The sequence below is a fragment of the Ovis aries genome, chromosome 13 (genome assembly GCF_016772045.2).
Source record: "Ovis aries strain OAR_USU_Benz2616 breed Rambouillet chromosome 13, ARS-UI_Ramb_v3.0, whole genome shotgun sequence".
NCBI lineage: Eukaryota > Metazoa > Chordata > Mammalia > Artiodactyla > Bovidae > Ovis > Ovis aries.
The window spans coordinates 10,556,434-10,569,615 of NC_056066.1; the positions used below are offsets into that span (position 1 = coordinate 10,556,434).

Here is a 13,182-nt window from a genome sequence, read left to right on the forward strand (position 1 = left end):
AGCCTTGACATACTCCTTTCCCTATTTGGAGCCAGTCTGTTGTTCCACGTCCAGTTCTAACTGTTGCTTCCTGACCTGCATACAGATTTCTCAAGAAGCAGGTTAGTTGTTCTGGTATTCCCATCTCTTTCAGAATTTTCCACAGTTGATTGTGATCCACACAGTCAAAGGTTTTGGCATAGTCAATAAAGCAGAAATAGATGTTTTTCTGGAACTCTGTTGCTTTTTCCATGATCCAGCGGATGTTGGCAATTTGATCTCTGGTTCTTCTGCCTTTTCTAAAACCAGCTTGAACATCAGGCCTCCTTCAGTTCAGTTCAGTTCAGTCGCTCAGTCGTGTCCGACTCTTTGCGACCCCATGAATCGCAGCACACCAGGCCTCCCTGTCCATCACCATCTCCCGGAGTTCACTCAGACTCGCGTCCATCGAGTCTGTGATGCCATCCAGCCATCTCGTCCTCGTTTGTCCCCTTCTCCTCCTGCCCCCAATCCCTCGCAGCATCAAAGTCTTTTCCAATGAGTCAACTCTTTGCATGAGGTGGCCAAAGTACTGGAGTTTCAGCTTTAGCATCATTCCCTCCAAAGAAATCCCAGGGTTGATCTCCTTCAGAATGGACTGGTTGGATCTCCTTGCAGTCCAAGGGACTCTCAAGAGTTCTCCAACACCACAGTTCAAAAGCATCAATTCTTTGGTGCTCAGCCTTCTTCACAGTCTAACTCTCACAGCCATACATGACCACAGGAAAAACCACAGCCTTGACCAAATGGACCTTCGTCAGCAGAATAATGTCTCTGCTCTTGAATATGGTATCTAGGTTGGTCATAAGTTTTCTTCCAAGGAGTAAGCGTCTTTTAATTTTCATGGCTGCAGTCACCATCTGCAGTGATTTTGGAGCCCCCCCAAAATAAAGTCTGACACTATTTCCACTGTTTCTCCATCTATTTCCCATGGAGTGATAGGACTGGATGCCATGATCTTCCTTTTCAGGCCTCCTTAGGTTTAGTTAATTTGCTAGAGCAGGTCATGGAATGCAGGGAAACCCATTACTGGATCAGCTGTTTATTACAAAAGAATATAACTCAGGGTGAGCGATGCATGGGCTGGCGGGAAGAGGCCCAGCGCCCCCACGCCCTCTCCAGGCCTCACTCTTCCCCCGTCTCCCCATGTTCACCAAGCCAGAAACTCTCTGAATCCCGTCCTTTTGGGGTTTTTGGAGGCTTCATTATACAATCATGACTGATCCAGTGTTGGGGCATCAGTGATTGAACTCAACATCCAGCCTCTGACCTCTAGGGGTAGGTCAGGGGTAGGGCTGAAAGTTCCAACCTCTAATCACATCCTTGATTTCCCTGGCCACCAGCCCATCTCAAGATGTGGTTCTCAAAGTCACTTCATCAGCATAAACCTGGTTGTGGTTGCTCTCATCACAGGAAATTCCGAGGGTTTTAGAAGCTGTGCAAGGGATGGGAGGAAGACCAAATTCATACTTACTATAAGTCACAGTGTCACAAATGTCAAGTAATATCAAGTGCTGTCCTTACAGCAGAGGGTGTGAACAGGATAAAGAGTGTGTGGAGGAGTGGAGGAATTTGATCATCAAAAGCGCAGGGCAGGTGTAAGGTGCTGGCCAGGCTGGGAGGCTTGTGGAGCAAGCAGGATGCTGCCCGCTGAGGCAGCCCTCCGCCAGTCTTCTGTCTCAGACAATAGTACTCTGTGCTCCTCGGACTTGTTAGAATCCTGGTTTCCAGTGGGGCCAGTGGAACAAAGTAATATATCAAAACAAGTGAAGAGGGGCTTTGAAACTGGTCAGGAGGTGGAGGGAGAATTCTAGAGGGAGGCCTGCTTGGAGGTATGGACTGTGGGTCCAGTGGGAAGGTGATGGCCGACGTGCTCCTTAGAAGATGGGCCAACCCCTTGGCTGGCGGAGCCTGCCGTGCTCTGGCCGGATGACCGGTCGGGGCTGCATCTGAGGAGTGCTGGGAGGGCGATTGCAGTGGCCAGCAGGTCCCTCTCTCCCCCACAGGGCAGGGATTCGAGGCGTCTGCCCCACACAGGCCCCTGGTCTGCTCCTACACCCCGGGTGGGGCCTTGGTCGGGGGCAGGTGCATGACTGGGGCAGTGGGTGCAATTGGGAGGTTTGGGGGTTATGTACCTTTCATGTAGATTCCAGTGAGCCCCCCCAGCCCACCCCCACCCCCGAAAATCCTGTGGCTGATTGTACCCATTACTCAGTTGAGGTTTTCTAGTCTGGAGCTAGGCCCTTGGGGAAGCATTTGCGGCCTCCCCTGGGGCTGAAATCTGTTAGTGTCCCACCGCCTCCTGCTGGAGCCATGTGGGAACCTTGACCTGGGGTAGAGGAGCCTGACAGGGGAGGAGTCTGATAAGGGGGCGGAGTCTGACTAGGGGAGGAGTCTGGCCAGGGGAGGAGCCTGACGAGGGGTGGAGTCTGAATGGGGGAGGAGTTTAACGAGGGGGAGGAGCCAGCTTGTTGGCGGCTGCCTAGGGACCTGAAGGGTCAGGTGGTTGATTGCTTTGTTTCACGTTTTTCTTCATGAGGTGGGAAGAAGGCCACTTGCGTTTCCTGACTTGGGGTGTGATCGTGTGACCCTGGGCATGAAGGTGCCTGAGAAAGGTCACGCCCATGCCATCGCTCCCTTTTCTGTGCTGAAATTCCTGTGAGTTGGCAAGTTGTTTCCTCTTGGTGACTGGTGCTTTTCTGTACCAAGCCCGGTTTTGTTTTGTGGTTTTCTTTGTTTTTCTCTGTCAATTTTCAGAGCTTTCCTCAGTTACCAGTCAGTCGGTGGGGCAGTCGCAGGCCTGCCTGAGGTGGCTCGGCCAGGGCTGGTGCACACGGGCGGCCCCTGCTGGGAGAGCCCGGGAGCCCTGCCCCCGCCGTCGTGGGCGGTGTGCTTCCCAGGAGGGCCTCCCTCCCGGTCTCCCCCGTGGGCTTCCTCCCTGCTTCCCCGGCCAGTCCGCAGCATCCCTCTCTCCGGCTTTCTAATCTGCCTGCTGGTCCTTCCCACCAACTCAGGCCACATGATGGAAAACGTGTGCTTTGATGCTCCAGGACTGTGCGTGGCACCATGGGGCCAAATGCCTGGGGTTTTGAAGAACATTCTGCTTCTCAGTAGTTCTACTCATTCAGTGAAGGCCATCACAGAACACATAACCAAAATATTTTTGTTGGTTTTTTTTTTTTTGCTTGTTTAATCTTTTGGCTATGCCACTCAGCGTGCTGAGATATTAGATCCCTGACTGGGGATTGAACCTTTGCCCCCAGCATTGTCAGTGCAGAGTCCTAACCACTGGACCACCAGGGAGATCCTAAACCAGTGTATTTTTAACTTGTAGAGTTTGGCATTCTGCTCTTATGAATAAATACGCGCACACAGGAGGCTCAGGGCGCGGCTGACCTTGCGGTCTGCCAGCCGTCTGGGCAGTGGGTGGGGACTGGCTGTGACCCCCAGAGCTTCCCACTGAGAGGCCACAGCTCTGTGCTCTGTGAGTGGTGAGACGCTGCCCCCTCCTGGCCTGATTTGCCGCATGGACACGTTCCTGGAGACGCATTTCCCCTGGTGGAGGGAGGAGGTTACACTTTCAGAGAACATTTATGAACCCGTTCTAATGTGTGTGATTTCTGGGCGTCTCATTGCTCTGAGGAAAGTGCTGAGCATCCGAAACAATGAAGAAAGGGGAGACCACATCAAGGGCAGGTGGGCCTCCGGACGCAGACTTGGGGATCTCAGGAGGGGAGAGGCAGAAGCCGTCAGGCCAAGGGCGCCAGTGCGGTGCTGGCTCACGACCTCCGGTGAGCAGCGAGTGTGGGAGCCCCAGGCAGGGGTCCGCGTGCACTCAGGCACGCCTGGTTTCCCGAGTGTGTCCCCGCTGCCCACCCCACCTGACACGGCCTTTCTCTTCCCGCTGCTCCCCGCTCAGCAACCACCACAACCTGTGTGTAGACAGAAAGCAGAGCAGGTGCGGAGCCTGCATGCAGGCCCCCGCTCCCTGCATGGGGTGCTCAAGCCTCCCGTTTCCTCCCTGTCAGTGGGAACACCCCCTCCTCTCCAGCAGTCCTGGGAGTTCTCACATGGGGAGATTTACAAGGCCAGACCCTGCCCATGATAACCTCACAGGGACCAGGACCATGGTCAGCCTGCCCTCGATGTCCTCTGTCACACGGAACTCAGCATCTTCCGCCCCAGACTCCTGCCTTGTCCTCAGTTTCTGTGGGTCGCTGGCTTCACTGTTTCTCCTGGAGGCCCGGTTGGACCAGCCTCCTCCTCTGATGCTCCCAAGGTCAGGGGCTGTGGGCCAGTTTCGGGTGAGGGGGAGAGAAGGGAGGTGGTACTTGGTCCCTGGGAGCATGACCCACCTGTGTGAAACGGTCTGTTTCCCTGGCCTGGCCTCGCTTCCTGGGACCCTGTGCCTTTCTCTCCCACTGGCCCCTTCTGGTTCCTTCCCTTTGAACCTGTGTTCTCTCCTGGTCACAGCCCAGGCCGCACCCCCGCTCCCCGGTCTCTCTGGCCACGCAGCTTCCTGCAGAGGCAGTGACATTTCTTCTCCTGCAGAGTCCCCATTGCTCCGCAGACATGGGCGGGTAAGGAGGGAAGACGGAAGTGCAGGGGTGTACTAGGGCTTAAGGGAGCCTCATGAATCCCTAGCTGAAGTCCACACCTGCCTCTGCCCTGGACTTTAGACTCATGTGGAGTCTGAGCCTTCCTGGTTGTGCTGAGGTCCTTGCTTCTGTGTCCTGTCCAGGTGGGGTGCTGTATTGAGGTGGGGTCAGGTGGGTGGGAAAGGACCTTCTGGTCTCTAGAGCACTTGGATTATTGGAAGGTTATTTCTTTGTGTAAAAACCTAGATTTTTAAGTTTTCTATCCCATAACAAAAGCATATTTTGCTTGGAAACACTGAGAGTTTAGGATGGAAAGTCCTGTCTCCCAGCCTAGCTGTCTCAGTCCCAGCCTCATGTTGGCCACTCCCTGTGTTCTGGCATTTTTTCTGTGTCCCCGAGAGCCACATCACACCTCCGAATCTGCATCTTCGTAAGCACAAGTGGGCCCAGAGTCTGTTTTAAAGAGCCCCACACGCCTCCCATTTTCTTTCCAGTTGCCTCCCGGGCTGTGCCCCCAAAGTATGTGAGTGGCTCTAAGTGGTACGGCCGTCGGAGCCAGCCCGAGCCCTGTGGCACTGCAGGTGGAGCCCCAGGTTTACCGGAGCAGCCGGCCAGACCCAGTGCGAGGAGCCAGCTCCGCCGCTCCGCGTCCCTGGAAAGCGTGGAGGTGGGTGGACCCCCCCGCCTCGGCAACCCCCCAGTCACTGCTCACATGACATGACGCAGGAGGATGGGAGAAGGCATCTCATCGCTGGAATAGGGGCTGTTTGGGGACCTACATTTGGTTTTAAGGTGTCTCTGGGTCTCACTGTCTGCAGGGCAGCTCTGGCCACAGAGCATCCTTCAGAAACGGGGGCCTTGGAGCATCCCCTATTCACAACCACCACCCCCTGGCCCTGCAGGTGGAGGGGAAAGTTAATTGGCTGAGGGTAGAAAGGGCAGCTGTGCCATAGCCACGGTCACCCACATCCAGCACTCGGACCAAGGCTCACCCTGTACGACTTGGCGGGCTCGTGATGGATGCCTTGGGGCCCCCACTGAGACTCCTTGATCTGTCCACTGCGGGAGCCTCGGGCCTTCATGTCAGAAAGTCTATCCACGGGGCAGATCCACCTGTGTGGTTTAATCGTGGCTAACGTCCTTCTCTTTCTGTTTTCCCACAGAGTCTCAAGTCTGAGGAAGAAGCTGACAGCGCAAAGGAGCCTCAGAATGAATTGTTTGAAGCCCAAGGTAAAACCTGGCTTTGTGGTGAATGCCTCCTTTGGTCAGTGCTAGGCTGTCAGGCAGCAGGCTGCCAGCAAAAGAGAATTTCCTGGGAGGTGCCTAGTGTGGGGGTCTCTCTGGGGTGCCCTTCTCCTGGGGAGGTCCCAGCTCTGGAATTCTTGAGGTCAGACCCTTGGGCAGGGGCTGTTGGCTAAGAGAGCAGCTAGTTGAGTTAGGGTCACAGTGATCCTCCCGACCGGCAGGCATGGGCCAGGGGCCTTCTTCCTAAGGTGCCGGGCCTGGGCCAGCAGCCTCCCCACTCACCAGAGGCCCTGCATGTGCCCCAGATGGAGAGCAAGACGTGGCTCTGGTCCTGGGAACCTGGTGGAGCACCCGGAAGGCAGTCACAGGTGTGCTTAGCAAAGCTGGGTGCATCAGCATGTGGGTGTGTGGGTTCCTTAAGGACGCCTCTCATCAGCGTGTGTCACAGGGCAGAATGTGCAGGACCATGGCTCCAGCGGGAGACCAGAACTGACCTGGAGCTTGTCCTGAGTGAGAGGTCTGCACTGGTGCTGAGCACCGTCCAGGCTGTGGTCCTCAGGGGCCGAGGCTGTTGCTGGCTCGGTGCTGAGCGTGGGGACGTCAGGCGAGTGAACCAAGTGTCTGCGCTACTGGACGAAGCAGATGGACCTCTTTGTGTCCAAAAGTCACTTTCTCCATCCCCTGGACTCAGAGTAAATCTAGGGGACGAGAGGAAGGGCTCCAGGGAGGTTATTCACTGAGTGATTGTGGGCTCTCTGCCCAGAGACAGGTTGGGTTCTTCTTTCCATCCAGGTTAGAACTGGCACTCGTGCACAAGCACTAACGTCAGACCGCACAGGACTGACCTTCTCTGCCAGCCCTGAGAACACACCCTGGTGTCAGAACTGCTTTCCCCCTTTTTTGGTTCCCGCCTTTACTTATTTATTTTTTTTAATTTAAAATGTGTTTATTTGGCTGTGTCAGGTCTCAGTGGCAGCATGCAGGAGCTTCATACGTCATTTGGGACCTTTCTTCCGGTGCACAGGTTTCTGTCTAGTTGAGGGCACAGGCTTAGTTGCTCCGTGGCACGTGGGATCTGAGTTCCCTGACCAAGGATCGAACCCGAGTCCCCTGCATCGCAAGGTGGATTCTTAACCACGGGACCATCAGAGAAGTCCCTGTTTTTCCATTTTTCCATAGAACTTTCAGATGTTTTCAGCTGGAAGGGGTCTTGGAAGTGGCCCTTTCCTTGTGTTTTCCTCAACCCGATATACAGCATCATCCCTGAGCATGGAGGCCTAGCTTTCCTCAGGAACGGACTTTCTGATTATTAGTTGGGTTACCACAGTAAAGGCCAGGATGACTCCTCTCTGGAGAGCTCCAGACCACTGACCGGGAGCTGGGGTCTGGTCAGGTGCAGGTGGCCCTCGTCCTGTGTCGGGCAGGATGGTGCAGTCTGGGCGTGGAAGGAGCTGTGCTTTGAAGCCTTGCTTATCTAAAGAGAGCTCTTTGTGGGCACCCCAGGGTCTGTCCTCTCCCAAAGGGTGTTTCTCTGGCAAAGCTTCAGAAACCTCAGTAAGCCACCTGGCTAACTTAGAAAGGCTATGAAACCTGGCCGGCTGTCACCCGGACTCGCTGCTGAGTCTGCATCTCAGAGACCCCTGTGGCTCCTGATGTGCGGTGGTATGGAAAACAGTCCACCTTGGGGCGTTTTTGCTGGGAAAAAAAAAAAAAGAAAAAAGATAACACTCACCCTGCATCCAAACTAGCCTTTGGTGCTAAGTTCCAGTTTACCGGAGATGTTAAGGATGGAGGGCAGGAGGCCGGGGACTGAGGGGCGGGTGGGAGGTGACCCAGCAGCTCTGGGGGAGTAGCCACACACACAGGGAGGATTCTGGGTTGATGCTGAGTTGAAGAAATCAGCCGTCAGGAGACTTGGGAGAGAACTGGGACGTTGTTGTTGGGTAGAGGGCCATTGTCGCACTGGGGTCAGGAGTGCACACGAAACACTCAGGGGTGAGAACACGGCAGCTGGGATTTGCCTTCAGATTCTTGGGCCAGGGACCTCTGTGGTGATTTATTGTCTAGGACTCCACACTCCCATTGCAGGGGGCCCGGGTTCCATCCCTTGTCTGAGAACTAGAGATCCCATGCTGTAACTAAGAGTTCGCATGCCACAACTAAAAAGATCTCACGTGCAGCAACCAAGACCCAGAGCAGCCAATTAAATATTACAGAAATAAAAAACACGTGGGCAAGAACAAACAGGGGTAGAGGAAGCCAGGGCGAGAGGCTGCCCAAGGGACAGGGTCATTGGCCTTTGCTGGACTGTGCTCTTTGCTTTGGGCGGGTTTGAAGACCTTCTAGACGTTAATTCTTTAAACCTGGCCTTTTTATTCTAAGTGCAAAGCTTGCAGGTATGCTCCAAGCGCTACAGCTTCTGTAGGCTCCCTTCAGAAAATGCCTTCCCCACGTGCAGCAGAGTCCCCCTTTCATTGTGAAATGTGGCATAGAATTAAGTTGGAAGAATTGCACAGTGAGCCCCGTGTAGCCACCATCGGAAGCTTGACGCTCACATGTGTCCCTCTGCCCATCTGTCAGTCCGTCTGATTTCAGAGTAAAGTACCACCTTGGTGTGTCTCCCCTGCTTCAGGCCAGCTGCCAACCTGGGGTTCTGAGGTCTTCGGGAGCCCCCGCAAGCCCCACAGCCACTCCTTCGACACCCCCGAGAGCCGGGTCTGGGGCCTCTGGGAAGAGCTGGGTGTGGGCAGCAGCGGCTACCTCACAGAGGAGGAGCTGGCCCTGGTCTGCCAGAGCATCGGGCTCCAGGGCCTGGCGAAGGAGGTGAGAGGGGATGGGATGGACCGCCCCAAAGGGCTGGGTCTTTGTGGTTGGTGCCGGGCCTGGAAGACCCCTTCACCCTCAGACACACACTCAGTCGTCACTGTCTGGCCTGAAATCCTGTGCTGACTCCCAGGGCTTGTGCTGAGGGTCCGTCTCGGGCCACCTCCACGCAGGATGCTTCTCTGCCTGGAGCTCTCTCCCCTCTCTGGTCTCCCTAGGCCTACCGCCCAGCCCAAAGGTGGTGCCCATAGCATCTGTGTTCAGCCCTTGCCTCCTTCAGGACCCAGAGAGGAGGGGGCAGTGTGATGGGATGGGCCCCACCTTGCTGACCCAGAACCGCTGGGATTCCGTACATGCATGTCCCACACATACATGTCCCACCGTCCAGCAGACTCCCTCACAGCAGACTCGGGGTGGGTGTTTGGGAGATGCGGGATGCTCAGCTGGGTGGAAACTGACTAGGCATATGGATTTCACAAGGCCCAGCCAGGAAGCCAGTGCTTGGATAGCAAGCCGCCTGCTTGGTAGGGTGGGGGCTGGGCCTGGGCGGGGCATTCAAGGCTGCTTGGGAGCAGCCTCTGAGCCGATGCCTAGGGCGCTTTTCTCTAGGAGCTTGAAGACCTGTTCAGCAAGCTGGACCAAGATGGGGATGGCAGAGTGAGTCTGGAGGAGCTCCAGCTTGGCCTGTTCAATCACGGGTCCCCTCGACCGCTGGAACTGGCCCCGCCTGTCAAACCCAGCGGGTCCTGGTCTCATTACCAGGTAAGGTGGGACAATTAACTCTTGAAGCCCAGGGTGACTGCATCATTCTCCTGAAGGCCTGATCTCTCTGCCTGGTCCCCAGAGTGGGTGCCCAGGAGGTGGTTGGAGTGACCTGACCTGACATCGCTTCTGCCTGCCTATGCGCCAGGGGTGAGCTGCTCGCCTTCTCTGAGCCTCAGGTTCCTCATCTGTAAAGTGGACGCACCTCATAGGGATTTTATGTGGATTCCCTGGGGTACACTGCGTTCCACCAACAGCACCCGGTTGCTCCTTCCCGGGGGACAGAGTCACTATCAGGGCCATGCCTTCCCCGGGACTAGCCCTCCAGGCTCTCCTGGAGCTGTGTTCTTCCCATTTTCCATCCTGCACGAGGCCAGCTGGGGTCAAGCAGACTTTATTTACACTGTGATGCTGGCTGGGCAGTGCGTTTGGTTCAGGTCTGTCTCAGGGTAGTCAGGGCTCCTTCTCCCACCGCAGGGCATGGTTGTCCTGGGGAGTCTTGCTGCCACCTCTTTGGCAGCGTGGTTGATCCCGTAGTTTTTGGGCAGCGGTGCAGGAACAGTGGCCTTGTTCTCTGCTGGGCTGGGCGTGTCCGAAGATCAGGTTTCTGCCCCTGAAGCCACTGAGATGGGGAAGAAGTTGGGTTAGTGAGGATAGTGCCCGGCCACCTGAGGGCAGGGACTGCATGGTGCCCACAGCCCACGGAGGAGGGCTCCTCCCAGGGGCCTCGGCCCCTCGTTCCCGCCCAGGAAGCACTGACGTGGCGCCAGGGCCATGTCCTGTGCGTGTGGACACCGGTGTGGCCAGGCTGCGGGTGTAGGGCCTCACGCAGCAGACCGAGGTTCTCCTACTCCATCAGGGGAGCCCCTGGGTCTGGTGGTCTGGGGACACCCACCTCAGAGAGGAGGGGGCTGCTGCTCCTCCTTGTTTTGGTCCCAACAGCAAATGCATGTCCCAAGGGCCCTCCCTGGGGCGGAAGCACAGCTTCCTGGCTGCACTTCAGCCTCACCTGTCAGCTTTCCGGCCGAGGGATTTTTCTGCCTTTGTCTCCAGCCCTGAATCCTGAGGACACGTGCCCTCTGCTTGGGCTGCTCTGCCTCTTCTGAAGCCCATCTTGGGTTTCTCTGCATAGACTGGGTTTCCCTTGGCTGGAGTGTGCCTTCCCGGGCTCTTCCTCTGGGAGGACAGGCGGCAAGCCACCTTGTTCAGGGAGAAGTTACCTCGGGGGGCCCTGCAGGTGCTGGGGCATCCCCCTGCATGGCCTCACGCAGACGGCCCTGAGCCCTGGGCTCGGGTCACCTCTGCGGAGCCTGCAGTTCCCGCAGGTCCTCTGGGTACCCTGTTCCCTGCAACAGGAATCAGGGAAGGCCACGCCCGCCAAGCACAAGTGGTGATGTGGGGAGGTGCGTGGGGAGGCCCACGGTCCTCACAGCGCTGGTCCCCGTGTGCAGGTCCCGGAGGAGAGTGTTGGCCAGACCACCACGTCGTCCCTCGTGTCCGTGTGCTCGGGCCCCCGCCTCTTCTGCAGTGTGGATGACGGCAGTGGCTTCGCCTTCCCGGAGCAGATCATCTCCTTGTGGGCCCAGGAGGGCGTTCACAATGGCAGGGAGGTCTTGCAGGTGTGGGCCGGTCACGTGGCTGCCCCAGCAGAGGTGTCTGGGCGGGGGGTTGCAGGGAGCTGCTGCCCATGAGGGAGGCTGGACAGAGAACCTCGCAGACATAGGCCCCATGGAGGGAAGGCCCGTCATCCTCACTTTTTGCTTTACTTTTTGATATCGATATGTAGGACCTCCTAACTTAGAAACATAATAAGTAAACAGCAGAGAAAGCCCACAGCCTGAAACAAATCCTCTAGAGGGTAGGTTTCAGTATCTCAGATTTACCCCGCAGTGCATGTTGGCCTCCGAGCGGATCCTGGGTCCTGGAGGACTAGAGGGCCTCTTAGTGACTGCAGCACGTGGGTGTGGACACCAGGAGGCGCTGCCCACACGTGTCGCGCAGTTTTTCTAATCTGGAAGCTGCTGCCCAGACTTCTTCATCCTCTGCTCCCACCGTGATTTCATTGCTGAGAAGCGTGCTCTCAGCAAGTCTTGGCGGCAGCTTCCCGGTCGCTCCGCACGCTTTAGCATCCTGTCATTTTTCTCCCAGAAGTCCTCAGGGCCGTGGAGAAGCGTGGAGATTCAAGTCCCCTCTCCCACTTTACAGCAAGGGCTTCCGCGTGGGCCCTGCCATGTGCCTGCCCCACCCGTGTGTCTGCAACTTGTAGTCACAAGCACCAGTCACTGAGAGAGCAGCCACAGCACCAGTGTTATCACTAGGCTGCCACAGGTGCACGGGCGTTCCCAGCCTGCTCTTTTTCTTACTTTTTCTTACTTAAAATACAGAAAGCACAGTTTTTCTGTTCTTTTAACTCTACCTTCCCCAATCCCGAGGGGGAATGGCTCTGACTCTCAGGAATGCTTGGCTGTGGCTCATCGCTCTATCAATCGTTTCCACCGACAGAACCCACATTGTTCCTATGTCTGTCCGTGCTGTTTAGAGATATATTAAGGATTCTTTGTGTCTGAAATGGCAAGAACTCAACTCACACTTGGCAAGAGGAGGACATCAGGGATCTTTGTGACCAGCTGGGGAAGAAGGAGGAAGTTTAGGCTTGGGGGTCCCAGCTCTGGTGGTTGTCAGGACTCTCCTGGCCTCTGGGTCTTGCACCCTTGCACAGCTCCCCAGGACCCCGTGGTCTATACAACACTTGCTCTGACAGAGGAAAAGCCCTTCTCCAGCCTCCCTATCAATCCCCAAAGTCCTCTGCTTGCATATGCCCCCTTCTATGTCTGTCCCTTTGTCCAAGAAGGGGGACTCTCCAGCCTGGGTCATGCCCGCCTCCGAGGCAGGGTCAGTGAGGAGAGGAGCTGTATGTTGACAGTGGGAGGGCGACATCAGTGTTGACAGGGACCTGGGGAGAGGTACCCCAGAGGGATGGGAGCAAGGGAGAGGCTCCATTCAAGAGGTGGAGACTTTGCAGACAGAAAAGGATGGTACTGGGACAGTGAGGTCTGGGCCTGTGGGACCCAGCAAATATCTGAAGACCCACTCATCCTGCCTGCCCAACGGTCCTTTCTGTTTTCAGAGCCTTGACTTCAGTGTGGACGAGAAGGTGAACCTTTTGGAGCTGAGCTGGGCCCTGGAGAATGAGCTCATGATGGTGGGCGGGGCCGCCCAGCAGGCAGCCTTGGCCTGCTACCGCCAGGAGCTGAGCTTCTGCCAGTAAGAGCCGCACTGGGGGAGGCGTGGGGTGCCACTGGCCAGGCTGGCCTCCTCGCCCAGGACACGGGGGGCCTGCGGGAGGAGAAAGGCTGCTTCCAGCATGGCCACAAAGCACGGCATGGAGATTGGGCCCAGAATGCGATCCTTTTTAATTGGGTTTGGCTCCAGTTGAGCTGGATATTCAGGCCATCCGTCTACTGAGCCCGTTGGCACAGAGATTGTTAGTGTATTTTTATTGATGCTCTGAAGCTACAGAAAAGGTTGGCAGAAATTGCAGTCTCCATCCCCACGACTTTGCATCTCATTAGATACCGACAGATGAGACCTCTGACGTCAGGCAACTCTGCAGAGGGGCCCAAAGGAAGACTGCTTTGGGAGGATGAGGAAGGGAGACAAGCTTAGTGCTTCTCCAGTGGGAGAAACAGGCACCAGGGTAGCCGGTGCACTGAGCCTCAGGCAGGGCCTGGGGTGA

The 13,182-nt window shown here is 56.3% G+C and overlaps 1 protein-coding gene and 1 long non-coding RNA gene across 6 annotated transcripts in view; one reads left to right on the forward strand and one right to left on the reverse strand.

Annotated features, from left to right (window-relative positions):
• NINL (ninein like) overlaps nt 1-13,182 on the forward strand; it is a 97,583-nt gene that overhangs the window by 49,882 nt on the left and 34,519 nt on the right. For 2 of the 5 annotated variants that reach the window (XM_042230427.2, XM_027976494.3), the window contains exons 4-9: nt 5,111-5,283; nt 5,780-5,846; nt 8,494-8,684; nt 9,294-9,446; nt 10,898-11,065; nt 12,574-12,710. In XM_042230427.2, the coding sequence (XP_042086361.1) occupies nt 5,111-5,283; nt 5,780-5,846; nt 8,494-8,684; nt 9,294-9,446; nt 10,898-11,065; nt 12,574-12,710 (889 nt within the window). Of the gene's footprint in view, nt 1-5,110; nt 5,284-5,779; nt 5,847-8,493; nt 8,685-8,719; nt 9,098-9,293; nt 9,447-10,897; nt 11,066-12,573; nt 12,711-13,182 lie in introns of those variants that run through there. The other 3 variants (XM_042230428.2, XM_060397172.1, XM_042230429.2) reach the window with 2 other exon arrangements.
• LOC121816293 (uncharacterized) lies at nt 9,825-10,838 on the reverse strand. The gene is made up of 2 exons (XR_006055812.1): nt 10,456-10,838; nt 9,825-10,068 (listed from the first exon to the last, which is right to left on the reverse strand). It is a non-coding gene; the product is annotated as an uncharacterized LOC121816293 (long non-coding RNA).